General features: G+C 55.3%; 2 protein-coding genes and 1 long non-coding RNA gene across 3 annotated transcripts in view; all 3 read left to right on the forward strand.

Annotated features, from left to right (window-relative positions):
- The first annotated feature begins 6,635 nt into the window (after positions 1–6,635).
- Positions 6,636–9,695, forward strand: LY6D (lymphocyte antigen 6 family member D). The gene is made up of 3 exons (XM_019657758.1): positions 6,636–7,076; positions 7,821–7,919; positions 8,130–9,695. Exons 1-3 carry the CDS (start codon positions 7,025–7,027, stop codon positions 8,360–8,362), a joined length of 384 nt encoding a protein of 127 aa, XP_019513303.1. The 5' UTR covers positions 6,636–7,024; the 3' UTR covers positions 8,363–9,695.
- Positions 9,696–9,767: 72 nt separating this feature from the next.
- The window catches only part of LYNX1 (Ly6/neurotoxin 1), a 10,027-nt gene continuing 3,936 nt past the window's right edge, over positions 9,768–15,858 (forward strand). Inside the window, exon 1 of the mRNA XM_019657753.1 lies at positions 9,768–10,129. Coding sequence (XP_019513298.1) covers positions 9,839–10,129 — 291 coding nt within the window. The 5' untranslated portion in view covers positions 9,768–9,838. The remainder of the gene's footprint in view (positions 10,130–15,858) is intronic.
- Positions 10,208–12,788, forward strand: LOC109390808 (uncharacterized). Its single transcript, XR_002125641.1, has 2 exons — positions 10,208–10,491; positions 12,471–12,788. It is a non-coding gene; the product is annotated as an uncharacterized LOC109390808 (long non-coding RNA).

The raw sequence follows: 15,858 nt of genomic DNA on the forward strand, positions 1-15,858 counted from the left end.
CCTGGGCCTCAGTTCTGGGCACCGGGTGCCCAGCCTTGTCCTCTAGGCTGCACCCCTCCCGCAGCCCCACGACCTGGGAGCAATATCCCCAAATGTTCCCGCACACGCAAAAGCCCTTCCTGTTCCCAGCAGTCACCTCTTTGGCTTCACAGAGCCGCTGTCCCCCCAGAGCTGGCATGGCCAGCCTACTATTAGCCCCCGTGCCTGTGACAGTGCTGTGGTGGCCATCCTGTCGGGAGCACAGCACTCCTGAGGCTGAAGGGAAGCAGAGGGCTCAGGCCAGCGGGAGGGTCCTGCCCACCGTGTGTTCACTTGGGCATTCTGGCGGACAAGGAAGAGGCCCTGCCGTAAAACAAGAAGTCAGGGTTCCCTTGGGGCCCCTCCAAGCCTCAGCACAACCTCCCTGCGTGGCCAGGCGGGCGGGCTCGGGGAGTCAGCAGGAGGTTGGCGTGGGCTGTGTGTGGGGCGGCTCTCCCAGGAGAAAAGCTGGGCCTCAGCGTTGGGCCTCCCCACCCAGCCTTGGAGGGTGGGCATTTCCTCTCATTCTCCTTCGCTCTGGGGCAGGCCCCATCTCCACAAGTCCCAGCGGGAAGCCACCTGGGACGCCACATGACAACTCATGGCCTCCTCCTCGGGGCAAATTAATGTGCTCAGAAGTCGGGGAGGGACAAGGAGACTGTTTCCATAGAAGACAGTCACTTCCCCTCACTACAGATGAGGAGGCTGAGGCACAAAGAGCTTTGTGGGTTTCCTCCCGGGTCAGCAGAGTGGTCTGCGCCGAAGCCTGGGTTCTCGCCACCCCCCCCCACCCCCACGGCCTCCCCAAAGTCATTAGATCAGCAGACACTCAGAGGGCGCCTACTGCATACCAGGACCGTATTGCGCGGGGACACCAGTGACAGGACAGAGTGGGGGACACAGCCAGCAAACCCACAAAGAAATGTGGCCCTGCAGCTCCTGACAGGGCTGTGGAGGAGGGTGGGGGTGACGGAGGCGACGCCGGCCCCAGAGGGGGAGTTTGTGGCTGCCCTCCTGCCATGGAAAGGCAGCCGCAAAGCAGGCAGATAGGTCAGGGGCTTGGAAGGGCTGGAGGGACCTCAAGGAGACCCCTGAAGTGCAAGCAGATAGCCAGCCAGCCAGCCAGCTGAGCAGGGCTCACAGAGGCAGGACAGGGGGCTGGCTTCGGCCCTAAGAGGCCTCGTGCTACTGCCGCCAGTTTCGGGAGATTCGGGGGAGGAGTGGTGTGGGGCAGCCCAGGAGGGCTCAGGCTGCAACCTGTTACTCCTGAAATGCCTGAGGAAGGCTGGGTGGATTGGAGCTCAGAGAGCTTGGGCTGAGCTGCTGTGACAGCCGGTGGGGAGGCCTTCTCCCATCTCTCTGCACCAACCTCAACCCAGCTTCGTGTGACCGGGCGTTGGAAGCCAGGGCTGGCTCCTTTGTCCTGGGCACAGCTCCGGGGCTTCTGGGGCTCCCTATGTCACCCTCTCCATGTCACCCTGCTCCTCAAGGAGCCACTGCTATTCTTGCATAACGCTCCAGGGTTGAGATGACACAAACCCTTGATGCCCTAAATCCTGGGATTATAGTGATGAACTAACTCCCTGGCAGGCCCAGCTAGAGACCCACCTCCCTGCCCTGGGGGCCTGTCCCCACACCCAAGGCGGCCTGCAACAACATGCAAAGACCCTGGAACTGGAACCTGTGCCAAAGCCGGGTCCCCGAGGCCATCAGGCTGAGCAGAGTGACCGAGCTGGGCTGCTCCAGGCTCCAGGCTCAGATGGAGCCTGCTTAGCTCCCAGGCCACGTGAGGACAGTGCACCTAGGTCTCCGGCCACCTGGCGGACACAACCCTGCTGGCTCCCACATCCTGCACCTGGAGAAACATCAGAAAACTCATCTGTAAAATGCAGGCTTTGGGTAGAAGGTGTCCGCGTCTGAAATCTGGGTCTCACACATACTTGGGAGGACAATAGTTCAAATCTTAGAATTTCGTCAGCCGTTTCCAAAACATCTTTAAAAATTCCAGTTTATCCTGTCAATGTTTTGATGGGGCTTAAAGAGTGATAGCACCCAACAGAGCGCCATTTCCTGTTCCCAAAGGTTGGGGCCCAAAGCGACTGGGGTGGCGATTGTCAAGGAAAGGAATTTACACTGCTCTGTGTAAGAGGTTCTAGTGCCAAAGAGGGACAGACAGAGCACGTGATTGACTTCCCTCTTAAGGGTTAGTGTCAATGATGTCCTCTCAGATTCTGCCCCCAGTAATCTTATAATTTTAAGTAAAAGGAGCAGGTCTGCACATTGGGTGTTATAAGTCCTAGAGCTGCCTGCCAGCCACCTGCAGACCTCCAACCCTCAGAGCTCCTACCGGGTTTCACTCCATGGGTTTTGAGAATTACTGCATTCTCTTGGCAGGAGCAGGTGCAAATGAGAAAGGGAGGAGGAAAGCGGAGACAGACACGTCATCGTAACTCCTAGAGGACACATAAGTGGTGTGAGTGGATAAGTAGGTGAGTGGGTGGACAGACAGATGGGTAAATTGATGGATACAAGGAAGATTGGATGGGTGGATGGATGGGTGGATGGAAACATGGATGAATGGAGGGATGAATACGTGAGTGGGTGGATGGATGAATAATGGATAGATAGGTGATGGATGGATGGAAGATGGCGGATGGATGGATGATAGATGATGGATGGTTGACGGATAGATGGGTGGATGAGTGGATATGTGTTAGAGCAAATGAGGGCAGAGGAGTGAGGAAAGTGAGAAGGGCCCACGTTCGCTCCCCTGGAAGCTACACCCACACCATCATGGAGAGAGCGCAAGGGTTCACAGCCTCGAATGCCAGGTTACCCCGGGAGGTGTATGAGCTGTGGCACAGCCGAGGGGCAGTCATGCGCACCAACACTCTGCCCTCCCCTAGCACCCTCGGGAGTTTGTCCTAACGCGGGGAGAACAAACCCCTCCAGGCTACTTGAGCCTCAGGTGCTTTGGGCTCTGCAGTCCTAGGCTACACGTTCTGTGGCCCGTAATGCTGAGAGTGTGCAGGCTGGGGCCCCCACGCCCCTCCCCGTCCTTGTGGCTGTGTGCGAGCCCTTCTGCAGGCTCTGTCCCCCACTTCACAGAAGGACAGAAGGACGCAGCACTCCCCTGAGGGTTTCTTCCTCATCCCCCAGTCCCCTGAGTCCCAGCGCCTGGCAGGGACACAGCCAGAGAAGCTGACAACCAGGGCCCATGCCGAGCTCCATAGAGGGTGTCCCATTGCTGGTCCTGGGTGCTGGTGTGGGCAGGGATCCCGTGGGGCCTCTCTCAGGGCATCGCCTGCCAGGCCCAAGAACTGCTTCGTCTCTCTTGACCCCCAGGAACCTAGGGCTCCAGCCCAGCCATTTCTTGGCACAGGCTGTGCCCAAGGCAGGGAAGGGCTGCGTGGTCACTCCTTGGATTTGCGCTCTGGCAGAGCAGGGGAGAGGCCCTGCCTGGATGAGGGGCCAGCACAAAGGGGCAGAGCTGGCCTTGAGCCCCAGCCCCCGATCCAGCCCAAGGGCGTCAACAGCACCCGGAAGCGTCTCCAGCAACGGTGGGAAGGATGTCTCTGGAGAAGGGCTGCTGGTGGCCAGGGGTCCCAGAAGACATCTAGGACACCATGGGTGGGGGGTGGGGCAGGCCAAGCCTTGGGAAGCAGGCGAGAGAGACCCTGTCCAGGTGCATGGCCCTGTGCGTAGTGGTGACTCTCCTGGGTGTGGGGGAAGAGCCCCAGACGCGGGGCAGGCCCAGCTCTGGTCCCCCGATGGCTGGGGGACCCTGGGCAAGGCCCTGCCCTCTCTGCGTCATCCAAGGGAGGCCCCATCTGTGTGTGTAGGTGTGTGACTGAAAGGGACAGGCCAGGCCCAAGGGAGACACTGCCTGACTCACAGGGCAGTCACCTTGCCGCTTCTGGGAAAGCAGGGAGGGAGACAGTGAAGCAGTGTCACATGTCCTGGGCTTCGCTGGGCCTGGGAGCCGGGCTCTGACTCCCTTGCCCGAATGCCCTTCCCTGCTCCATGCTTCGAGAGCGCCCCGCTGGCCATCACGCTTGCGTGGGGTACACCACGCAGCATCACTTCTCGGTTCCCCCGTCTCCTCGGATCGTCTTGGGGACTCTGTCCCTTTTCTGTCTCTGTTATACCCTCAGTGCCTGGCAGGTGACGGATCCTTCTAAAACGCTGTCGAATGAGTGAGTGAGTGAGTGAGTGAACGGAGCGCTTCGAGGCAGAGGGAGGCATTTGGTGCTCCTGGGGTGTGGCCGGGCAGCGCTTGACCACGCGGCAACCTGAAGTTGAGGAAGTCTTTTCCCCAGGCCCTGAGGCTTGGGGTGCCCCTGGCGGGCTGAGGTGACCACCCTCATTCAGCCCAGGACTGCACTTTCAGAAGCCGAGGTGGCCGCTGTGCTACGCTGAGCCGGGAGCTTTCCTCTCTGGGCCACACTGGCTTTGTGCAACCTCAGGCCCCAACAACCTGGAGGCCTCCCAAGACCAAGGCCAGAGAGAGGTCAGGAAGGCAACGGGCAGGGACAGGAATGACAGGAAAGCCTCCGCTGAAGGCAGGGGTCTGGGCTTGTCCCATTCTGGCTTCCTAGTCAGCTGGCTTCAGGAAGCATCAGGGCTGGGGGTGGGGGTCCCCCGGGCCCTCGTCCCCTTCAAGGCCTGTGCTGGGTGTCATTCCTGGGGTCAGCATCCTGCTGGTTCAGTCAGGTCTAGGGATGGGGCTGGCTCCAGAGGTGAGGTGACAGGGCTTGGGTTCTGGAAAATAGTAACTTTCTCCATCGGGTGAGAGAGGAGGGGAGGAAGAACCAGTGGTGACGGAAGGAAGTGCCCAGTTGTGGTCCACTTCTGAGTGACAGTGACGGGGCACCAGCAGTAAAACGGTGTTGGAAGGGGGCCATGACATCTCCCCTGAATCCTGCCTTCAAGACCATAGCCAGGTCACCGCCTCCAGGAAGCCCTCCCTGGCTGCACGGTCCCAACGACTCCCAGTTCTCCGAGAGCTCCTGTTTTCACAACCACCCACTCTCTCCCACAGGTAAACTGTGTCTGGGGTTGTTCTTGACGTTTCTGCTAGGAAGCCCCCAGGATGGGCAGTCATGTCCTCGTGGGGAGCCCTGCCAGGGACAAAGGCCTTCTCCCATGGAACCAGAACCCAGCTGCCACCTCTGCTCTGGTGTCTGGCCGCTGCCCAGTGGCCTCACGCCCAGACCTCTACTCCTGCCCAATATCCCTGGGTCCTGCAGTTCCACCAGGACCAACAGAAGCTCGAATCCCCAAACCTGTTTTTCCAGCAGCTTCCGTGCCCCTCGGCCTGAGTGAGTCACTCCTCCCCAGCTGCACCCCCAGCCCAGGCCAGTCACCACCCAGTCACTGAGCCCTCGCCCGGTGTCCCAGGCCTCTGGGCACCCTCCCTCCCACCTGCTTGAGAATGACTATGTGGTGAATGTGGGGGGGCCTTAGAACTTGGGGTGACGTTCTCTGTCTGGGTGAGGACATGGGATCCCCCACATTACCTGCCTTTCCAATGAGACCCCAGATGCCCTAAACAAGCCCCTAGGAGCCTAGGGCCAGCAGCACAGGCAGCCTTCCCAGGCTGGGGGAGCTGATGTGGAACTGCCTGGGGGGCTGCTGCCTGCACCTCCCCACACACTCCCTGGAGTCCCGGAAAGCACCGCCACACCACCCCTGCGCCTTTGGGCAGGTCCCGCCTCCAGTCACCGCTTCATGGATGACAACACAGAGCATCAGGGCAGCACCCGCAGACTCCCACATGTCAGGCGGCCCTGACTTCACACAGGGCGGCCCAGTAGCTGGCTCACCCAGGGCTACGAGCGAGGAAGGGCCATGCCTGGAGCCCAGCTCCAAAGGCCTGAGCCCGTGGTGCTTCCAAGAGCCTTAGGCCACCCCGACACCCTTCCTCCCTGCGGCAGGCCTGCCCAATGTCCTTTTGGTGGGCGTCCATCAATGGGGATGGCGCTGGGGCAGGCCCAGGGCTGATCTCTGTCTGCGCCCCAGCCCCACTCACCGTCAGCATGGCCACTAGGGCAGAGACAAAACGAGGCCTCTGTGAGGCCCACCCACACCAACCAGCAGGGTCTGCCTGCTCACACAGCACAGGGGACACCCAAGGAGAGCCAGGAAGGGGGGCGGGGGAGGGGGAGCCCGAATTTCTCCTCTGAGTGCTGTGAACCAGTGAAGTGGGGGGCTGGTCCCTACACCAGGGCGGGGCAGGAGCACGGTGAGGAAGCACTAAATGGGGGGCTCCCGGGCTCCTGAAGGGTGGGAGGGAGGGTTGTGGAGACAGGAGGGGCCCACAGTGTCCCCTACAATGAGGGGTTGAGTCTTTGCCTCCACACCTCACCCCTCTCCCCTCCGCCCTGCGCTTACCCTACCCTACTCTCCACGTGCCAGGCCCCACTAGCCTTCACATCCTATCCCTGGTCCTCTTCGCAGGCACATCCAGCAGCCCCATCTTGCTCCTGCGGCTCGCCCCGCCCCTCAGGACCTCCATCCTGACATCTCAGCAGGACCCCTGACTTTCCTGGGGTCCTTTTCCAGGTCTCTGCTGAGGAACCCCAGCCCAGAGCCCAGGAAGGCAGGGCCAGAGCTTGTTTCTGCCTCCAGGCCCTTGGACACAGCCCTGGGTACCCCCAGGGCACCTGCACAGACCCTACCCCTGAGGGTGGGTGATCCAGGGGTGGAAAGAGGGCTGCAGAGAGGGGGCCCCGGCAGTGAGCCCGCCCTGAGAAGGAGAGAGCAGACCCCTGCCCTGGGGGAGGCAGTCAGGCGCAGAGTTCCCTCCAGCTGGAAGGGGCAGGTGGGTGCGTGAGGGGTAGGCAGGTGTGAGACTGGTGGGTGTGGGCCGGCCAGGACGGGGCAGGTCCTGCTTGAATGCCAGTGTCTGGCTGGCTGCCCACTCCGGCTCCTCCCATCAGCATCTATCCCAGCTATAAGGCCTCTGGAGAGGAGGGGCCCCCACTGCTCCCGGAGACGCCCCGAGATGAAGACTGTCCTGCTGCTTCTTGTCATACTGGCTGTGGCTGCTGGGCCAGGTGAGGGCTGGCTGAGGGGCGGGGGTGAGGGTGGGCAGCTTTGGCCTGTGGGCCAGACACTGGAAGCCTGGAGCTGTGGACCCTGAGATTCAGAGAATCCTGAAATTGTGGGGTGCTAGACTTAGAATTTAAAACGAAGTGAACCTCACATCTTAACGTAGTGGAATCAGACTTACGTTTGAGAGTCAGAGAATCCTGGGTCGACCCACAGAACGGGTGTTGTGAGAGGGAGTGACATCGGCAGCTGTCTTGAGATGCTCCCCCACCCCCCAACCCCCTATCAGGAGACAAACGCCCAGGCCCTGCCAGGACAGCCCTTCCTCCCACAGGCTCAGCCTGCGCAGGCGTATAGCCTCCGGGGCACTGACTCACCCTTAGGTCTGCAGAACCAACATCTGCCCATCTGGGGACAGTCCCTGGGATGGAGGACTTAGCAAGTCGCAGAGCTCTCTGATGCCTGTCATCGTTCCTCTTGACATGCCCAGCACAGGACACCTCCTCCAGGAGGGCTCCCAGGGCCCCAGGAGACAGGGACTGTCACCTCCGTCTTGCTGAGGCTGTGTGTAGGACAGGAGCCCTGGCAGGCCAGGGGACCTCAGAGGGAAACGGCCTAAGGCAGGGGTGGCAGACGGCTCTGTCCAGTCTGCGAGGAGGGGTCTTTTTGAGCGGTGAACACTGGCCTCCCTGTGTCCCTGAGGGGCCTCCCTGGGGCTGGCCGAGGCCTCTGACACCCTCACCCCCCAGCCCGGGCTCTCCGCTGTCACGTATGCTCCAGCGCCAGCAACTGTAAGACTCCTCAGGTCTGTTCTGCCAGCTCACGCTTCTGCAGGACCATGATCAAAGGTGAGTGTTCTGGGCCACCCCAGAGCTCTGTCCAAGTGCCTCCAGAGTTGGGGGGCCACGCCCAGGGAGGATGGGGGAGTGATGCTGGAGACAGTGGGTTGTGGTGGCAATGGAGGCCGGGAGATGGGAGTTGGGGTGCTGTGGGTGCTAGCTGGGTGGGGTGTGGGGTTCAGAGGTGGCCGCCCAGCCTGACCATGCCCTTGTCCCCAGTGGAGTCCCTGTCAGGAAACCTGGTGGAGAAGGAATGCGTGGACTCGTGCACACCTAGGTACAGACCCGACCAGGTCAGCAGTGGCACAGCGGTCACCCTGTGCTGCCAGGGCGACCTGTGCAATGACAGTCTGAGCAGCAGCGCCCCCACCCGCTCCCTGCTCACCAGCACCTCCCTGGGCCTCACGCTGGCCCTGGGCCTCCTCACCTTCACCTTGGCCCCCAGCCTGTGACCCCCCGCCTCCCAGGGCAAGTCCCCCATTCCTTTCCTGGGGACTCCCATGTACCCATCGCTTCGTCTTCCTGCCCTGGGGACTTCCATGGCCCTTCCCTAGCCGCAGCGGGGGTTCAGAGGCCCTGGGCTGGCGGCTTCCTCAAAAGGTCTGGGGCCGGGTCTTGTGGGCACAGAGAACCATCCCTTCCCGAAGATGAGAGGACACAGCTCCCTGAGCCGGGCACAGAGGCATTCTGACCCCTTCTGACTTCATATTCATTCTGTTTGGTTTCTGTTTATTTTTCTACTCGAAACTCCACAAAGGAATAAAATGATTGAAAACCAGTGTGGTTGTGTCTGTGTTCTTCCAGGAGTGGAGGGGGCAGGGCAGAGGTCATCCGGCCACATAGGACCCCAAGTCCCAGGGCTTGTCACCTGGGGCCAGTCGTGGCAGCATGTGTGATGCCTGAAATGCCACCATCACTCCTTACCTTTGGAGGGGACATGACCCTCCCCCGGTACCTCCTCTGGCGCTCCTGCAGGAGCACAGCGCAGAGGCCTCCCACCCTGGGAAGGCCAGGCCCCTCCATAAGGAGCAGCAGGGAGGAGAGGCTGCCTTCTTCCCCAGCACGTCCTCCAGGCCTTGGTCCTAGAGCCTCCAGGGAGGCTGGCTTGGGACCCTCCAGGCTCAGCTGAGCCTTGGAGCTGTGCAGAACTGACTGCCCAGCCATCATGGGTCAGTCACTGCAGGTGAGCCCGGCAGCCCCCTTGGCCACCCTCACCCAGGTGGAAAGGTGTGTGTGTGTGTGTGTGTGTGTGTGTGTGTGTGTGTGACCATTTGGGCTGGGTGCCAAGGAGGAGCACAGCCTCGGAGGGCCCGGTTCTGGGCTCGCTGCCTGGCTCTGAGCAATTGGAATCATTGTACCTCTGTGAGCACCGAGCATCCAGCAGATGGACAGGCAAGCAGACTTTCCCCCTCCCAGGAGGGCCAGAGGATTCAGGGGGACTGGCCCCACTTCCTGGGCAGCCACCACACTCTCAGGCCTCACGTGGGTAGCACAAAGCCCTGGCTCCCCCCAGGGCTGGCACCCTTGCAGGCCTGGCCTGAGAAACCCCTGCGTTGCCCTCCACCCCAGCAGACAGTGCAGGGGTGGCAGCTGGTGAGGGGGAGTCTGTCTCATTTCCTGACCCTGGGCCAAGCACTCACCTCTTAATTCCCATACTTGGTGAGATGAGTCACTCTTCCCAGTCCCTGGCGGGGGAGGGGGGGGGACGACACTGGGGCTCTGGGGGTTTGTGGTGGAGCCCTGATGGCCAGGCCATCACCAGTCCATCTGCCTCTCCTGGACCGGGCCACCGCGGAACGCCCCGCTCCCCGCATACCCCTCTCCCACCCCTCTACATCAAAGCCCGCCTGCCCAGAGTAGCAGGGGTTCCACCCTGTCTTTACCAGTGACCTTGAGCACGGCACCACAGTCCCAGAACCTATGTTCCTATGTGTGCCTTTGGCACCCACCTGGAAGCCAGAACCCCTCAATGTCGCCTGTGGCTGAGGTTGGTGGCCCTGGCATCCTCTGCAGGGCTGCAGGTCTCTCCCCTTGACGCTCCCAGGGGCTTGGAAAACCTGCCTGGTGCTCCCTCTGCGACGAGAATATTCCGAGGGGCAGGTCCTGGGGCCAGCGCGCCCCCTGGTGGCCACCGAGAGTGGGGCTTTGGGAAGAGCCAGCCGAGGGGGAACCGCTCTCCTTACCCCAAGTCCCCTCGGCACCTCTCTGCGCCCACTCAGGTAGGTCTGAGGTGTCCCAGGCTCCCCGTTTCCGTGCGTGGAAACCAAGCTGCAGGGAGCTGTCCCACAACAGGCTGGTCATAGGGCTGGGATGCGAATCGAGGGCGGAGCGGGAGCGGGGCGGGGCGGGGCGGGCAGCTCCCTGGTGTCGGGAAGGGCGATCTGTGCTGGTCCAGCTCAAGACTGGGCGCCAAGTTCCTCCAGGGTGCTGGGCTCCAGAGACGGCCCCTCCCGCAAGCTGCAGGACGAAAGGAGGAGGACGTGCTCCACGCAGCAGAAAATCGTCCCTGCAGGGCAGGCAGACCGCGGCCGCATGGGCGCTGGAGAAGCCAGCAAGTGGGAGGCCTCCAGCACATCCCACGGTGAGGGCAGCCACGCCGGTGGCCGGAGCGGCGTCTGTGGCCTGCTAGGACTCCAGGCTGGAGGTCACAGGTTGCAGGAGGACTTTTCAGGGACTCCTTCAAGCCCAGGAACAGTCGCAGCTCCCAGCCCATCACTGCCCTCCACCTCCTGGCCTCTCAGGGTCACCATCCCACTTCCCACCCTGCTGGCTGGGTCTGTGACCCCACTGGACAACCCACCCACCCCTTCAACCATCCTGGACCCAACCTGACACCAGCCCCGACCCTAATCAGATGCCACCTCAGGCAACAGGCTGGGGACAAGGATGGGCTGCCCTGGCCCTGTGATTGGACGGAGAGGCTGGCCAAAAGGGTCATTTTGTTTATAACGTTTACACCTGTGGTCTCGAGGGAACCTGTCTGTAGTCTGTTTTGCTTGGAGTGATTGTGTCTGGTTTGGGTATCAGGGCGATGCTGGCCCCCTAGATCAGTGGGCCTGATTCTGGATGGGGTTGTATAAAACTGGTATGATTCTTTCTTTAAGTGCTTTGTAGAATTCACTGGAGCTTTCTTTGTGGGAAGATTTTAATTACAATTCAAATTCTTCAAAAGACAGAGGGATAATAAGGTGTTTTATATATATATATATATATTTTTTTTTTAATTTAAAATTTATTTTTTTTTTTAGCTGAGCCATCCTGCCACCTGTTGGCAGCTCAGTGGCTGCTCAGCTCGGGCCAGGACTCGCACTGCTGTTGCTCAGATCTCAAACTCTTGAGCGAGCTCTTAACCAACTGAGCCACTCGGCCGGCCCTATATATATATATTTTTTTTTTGAGTGAGCATTGCTAGCTTGTGTCTTTGAAGGAATTTGCCCATTTTATCTAAGTTATAGTATTTATTGGCATAACATTGTTCATAATGTTTATTATCCTTTTAACGTCATTATGACCTGTCGTAGTATCATCTTTCTCCTTCTTGATATTGGTGATTTGCCTTGTCTCTTTCTGATCAATCTGGAGAGGGGTTTAAAACTCTTATATTCTCAAAGAATCATGCCGAGAGCCGGCTCGACAGCCGTGGCCCCTGGATGTACAGGCCAGGAACCCACCGAATGGTCCCTGAGCATGATTGATCGGCGTGAGGAAATGAGAAATGAAAGAAATGGCATAGACACCAAAGTTGGGATTAGGAGGGTCACTGACTGCAGATGGCAACCAGGATAAATTTTATTAAAAGACATAATGCTTATATAGAGAGCAAGTTCCTCCTTTACCAGGAATAAATCTTATCTAAGCATAGGGGTTTTTTAGGGGGGTTTTGGGGAAGGAGGAACCAATGTTCCTGACTTAGGAGTTTGGAGGTGAGATAATGTCTTGGCAACAGGTTACATGATCATACAGCATAAACTAATAATATATTTTAAGCAAAGTGAAACTTAAGGCAAATAGCAACTGTCAGCAAGTCCATGATGGAAAAGTCCCAAAAGTTCATAAGTCCATAGACAGTAACATCCGAGGGTCTGGTGGTTGTGGTTTAGACGCTTCTGGTTTTCCAAGCACAGGAGGTGAGCTAGGCGTTGTTGGGTTACTGATTTTAGCAGTTTCCCTTTTTGCTGTTCAGCTAACAAGCAGCTTTACAGTCTTTTTCTCAGCACACAGAACGTGGGGGTCTTCAGCCACCTGCCATTCCCCACCTGCAGTCAACCTAGGGTCTCAGTACTCTGAGACGACTCCCAACAGAATCAGCTTTCGGTTTGACTGATCTTCTCAATTGTTTTTGTTTTTTATTTCATTGATATTTTGCTCTGATTTTTATTATTTTCTTTATTTTGCTTACTTTGGGTTTGATTTGCCTTTTTGTTTGTTGTTGTTCTAGTTTCAGAAGGTGGAAGCTTAGGTGATTGTTTTGAGACTGAAAATTAATAAAAGGAAACCTCTCTAAAATGTAGTCGGGGCACCAGAGGGAGGTCTCACACAGTATGCGTGTGTCAATTACAGGAAGAATTGTCAATTACACAAACAGAGGAAACGGCAACTGGGAAGAACCATCAGTTACAGGTCCAACAGGAAAGCATGTATAATGCATTGCATCTCCTACAAGAAACTGACCACCCCAGCAACTCAACCAACAACAAACGGTGAACTCTTGCGTTCCCCCAATGGACTTTTGTTCAAAACAACCCTTCTCGACTTCCTCCTCTTTCTCCATACAACATCGTTCCTTGCCTTCATTGGTTGAACTTGCTGATGGCTTGCTTGTCCCCAGTTGCAATTCTTTGCTTTTCCTGAGTAAACCCATTTCTGCTGGTAATGTAATCGACTGTTTTATTTTTAAGGCCAAACAAGAACTTTTTTTTTCTAATACAAGCATTAGTGCTAACCTTACCTTCTAAATGCTGCTTTAGCTGCATCCACTAACTGATAGATTGTGTTTTCATTTTCATTCAATTGGAAGTACTTCCTAATTTCCTTTCAAATTTCTCCTTTGACCCATAAGTTATTTAGAAAGGTGTTGTTCAGCTTTCTAAGTATTTGGGGGATCTTACGGATATTTTCTGTTCTTGGTTTCTAATTTAATTTCACTGTAGTTCAAGAAAATAATTTGTGTGCTTTCAATCCTTGTAAATTTATTGAGGTTTGTTTTATGGCCCAGAACACAAGTCTATCTCGGCAAACGTTCTGTGTGTACGGGAAAAGAATGTGTTCTTCTGTTGGATAGAGTGTTCTTTATAGGTGACCTTTGAACAACTGAAGTTTGAACTGTGCGGTTCCACTGACACCACGGAAAGTGGACACTCAAACCCACGTTGTTCAATGCTCAACTGCACTTTCAACCTGTGGTTGGGAATCCTTGGGTGCAGAGGGCTGACTGAAGAGGGCTGACTCGGATTTTTGACTGCACAGGTGGTTGGCGCCCCTAACCCCTGTGTTGTTCAAGGTCAACTGTACTATTCAGCAGGTCAAGTTGGTTGGTAGTGTTCTCACGTCTCCTTTATCCTTGCATACACTTGGCTCTTTCTCTTTTTATCATCTCACAACCTCTGTTTTTTAATTGGGGTGTTTGGACCATTTAGTGTGACTTGGTGTAGTTGGGTATTTTAAACCTCTCATCCTGCCATTTGTCTTCTTTTTGTCCAACCTGTTCTTTTTCTCTTTCCCTCTTTATCAGCTCAGCCTTCTGTTTGACTAATAGATTAATTCTTTTATGATTTCATTTTATCTCCTTTGTTGCTTTGTGAGGCAGAGCTCTGACTTTTCTTTTATTTCTCTCTCTTTTTCAGTGGTTAAAATGTGTATAATACACGTCTTTAACGTATTACAATCTATGTTCAAGAAATATACTTACAACAGTGCACTTAACATTTTCCCTCTCCTGACCTAGACCTGTTTGTGCTACTATTGTCATACTGTTTACTTCTACATTGGCTAGAATTTCCATGATATATTGTTACTATTTTTGCTTTAAGCAGTCAATTATCTTCTAAAGTAATGTAAAAATAAGGAATAATTACCTTCCATTTCCCATTTCTGGGGTTCTTCATTCCTTTCTGTAGATGTGTGTGTTTCCATGGAGGATAACCTCCTTTCTGCCTGAAGAACTTCCTTTCACATTTCTCAAAATGTTTGCATTCTTTTTGCCTTTGCATGTCTGAAAAAGCTTGGTTTCACCTTCACTTTTCAGAGATGGTGTTGCTGGGCATGTAGTTCTAAATTGTTTTGGTTTGGGTTTTTGGTATTTCAGACATTGCTTCACTGTGCTGGCCTATGCTGTGTGACCGGAAGTCTGCTGCCATCCTCACCTTCGACACTGTGCATTGTGTAATGTCTGCTTTTAGTGTTTTCTGTTCGTCGCTGGCTTTAAGCAATTTGATCATGATGTGCTTTGGTGCAGTTTTCTTCATATTTCTTGTGCTTGGGCTTCACTGAGTTTCTGGGTTCCATGGGTTTACAGTTTTCATCATATTTGGTAAAGTTTTGGGCATTATTTCTTTGAAAAGAAAATCTTTTTCTTCTCTTCCTCGCCTCTTCTTCTGGGACTCCAATTGTATGTATTAGGTCAATTGAAGTTGTCCCACAGCTACCTGAATATTTTTTTCAGTCTTCCCCCCCCCCCATGATTCTTTTTTAGCAGTTTCGAAGGCTTTATCATCAAGTTCACTAATCTTTTATCAGCGGAGTCTAATCGGCTGTTAACCCTATCCAGTGTGTTTTTTATGACAGACCTACTTTTCATCTTCAGAAGTTCAATTTGTCTTTCTTTTAATCTCCCATGGCTCCCGTGACATGGTCGTGTTCTCCTCCACCGTCTTGAATATATGAAATATAATATTTGTTTGACTGTCCTTGCCTACTAATACTATCACCTGTGTCATTTGTGGGTTCGTTTCTAATGTTTTTTTTCTCCCCACTATGGGTCACAATTTCCTGCTTCTTGGCATGTTTTCAATTGGGTGTCAGACATTTAACTGGGTGAATTTTACATTGAGTGCTGGATTATTTTCTCTTTTAAATAATTTTGTGCTTGGTTCTAGGAGGCAATTAAGTTACTTGGAGATGACTGGACCCTTTCAAGGCTTGCTTTTTTATTTTTTCATTTTTTATTATTAGTTTCAGGTGTACAGAACAATGCAATAGTTATCCTTTTCACCCCTCACAAAGTAACAACCTCCCTCCCCGCATCCACTGTTCCCCCACCCCAAGGCTTGCTTTTAAGCTGCGTTAGTGGGACTAGGTGTGGCCTTTAACCTGGAGCTGAGTTGGCCGCATGACTGAGGCAATTTCCTTCTGAGCGCTCTGCCCAATGGCTCACACATTTTGAGGTTTCTCCTCCCCCTCACGCAGGTGAACTCCTGCCAGCCCTGTGTGAGTTCTGCCTTCTCCTTGCACATCTCCGGGTAGGTTCCTCCAATGCACGCCCCGCTGGGCACTCAGCTGAAGACTCAGGAGCCCTCTGCTGACCTCCCAGCTCTCATTCCAGGCAGCTCTCTCCTCTCTCTGCCCTGCCCTGTGAATTCTGGCTTTACCCTGTCTCCGCAATCAGAGAGACAGCGTTTGGGTTCCCCATCCTCCTCCGCTGTGGCCTGTAGCTCCTTCATTTGCTTCCCTTCCCTCCAGGATTGTTGTCCTGTGCTGCCTGGGGCACGATGCCTGACAAACATTGTTTTGGGGTTTTGGGCCCCATTTTTTAGTTGTTTATGGCAGAGCTGTAAATCCAGCTCCCCCTAATTCAACAACACGGTCTGTTCCTGGCACATGGGTAATTTATCTCAGTGACTATTTGGCAAATAGGATGACCATCTTAATCTGTGCAGAGAGGCTGCTCTCTGGGCTCTGGGGTCTCAGTGCCTAAAGGCCCCCAAATGGTTCGTCTCTTTGTTTTTTTTTT

This window comes from Hipposideros armiger, unplaced genomic scaffold (genome assembly GCF_001890085.2).
Source record: "Hipposideros armiger isolate ML-2016 unplaced genomic scaffold, ASM189008v1 scaffold_280, whole genome shotgun sequence".
NCBI lineage: Eukaryota > Metazoa > Chordata > Mammalia > Chiroptera > Hipposideridae > Hipposideros > Hipposideros armiger.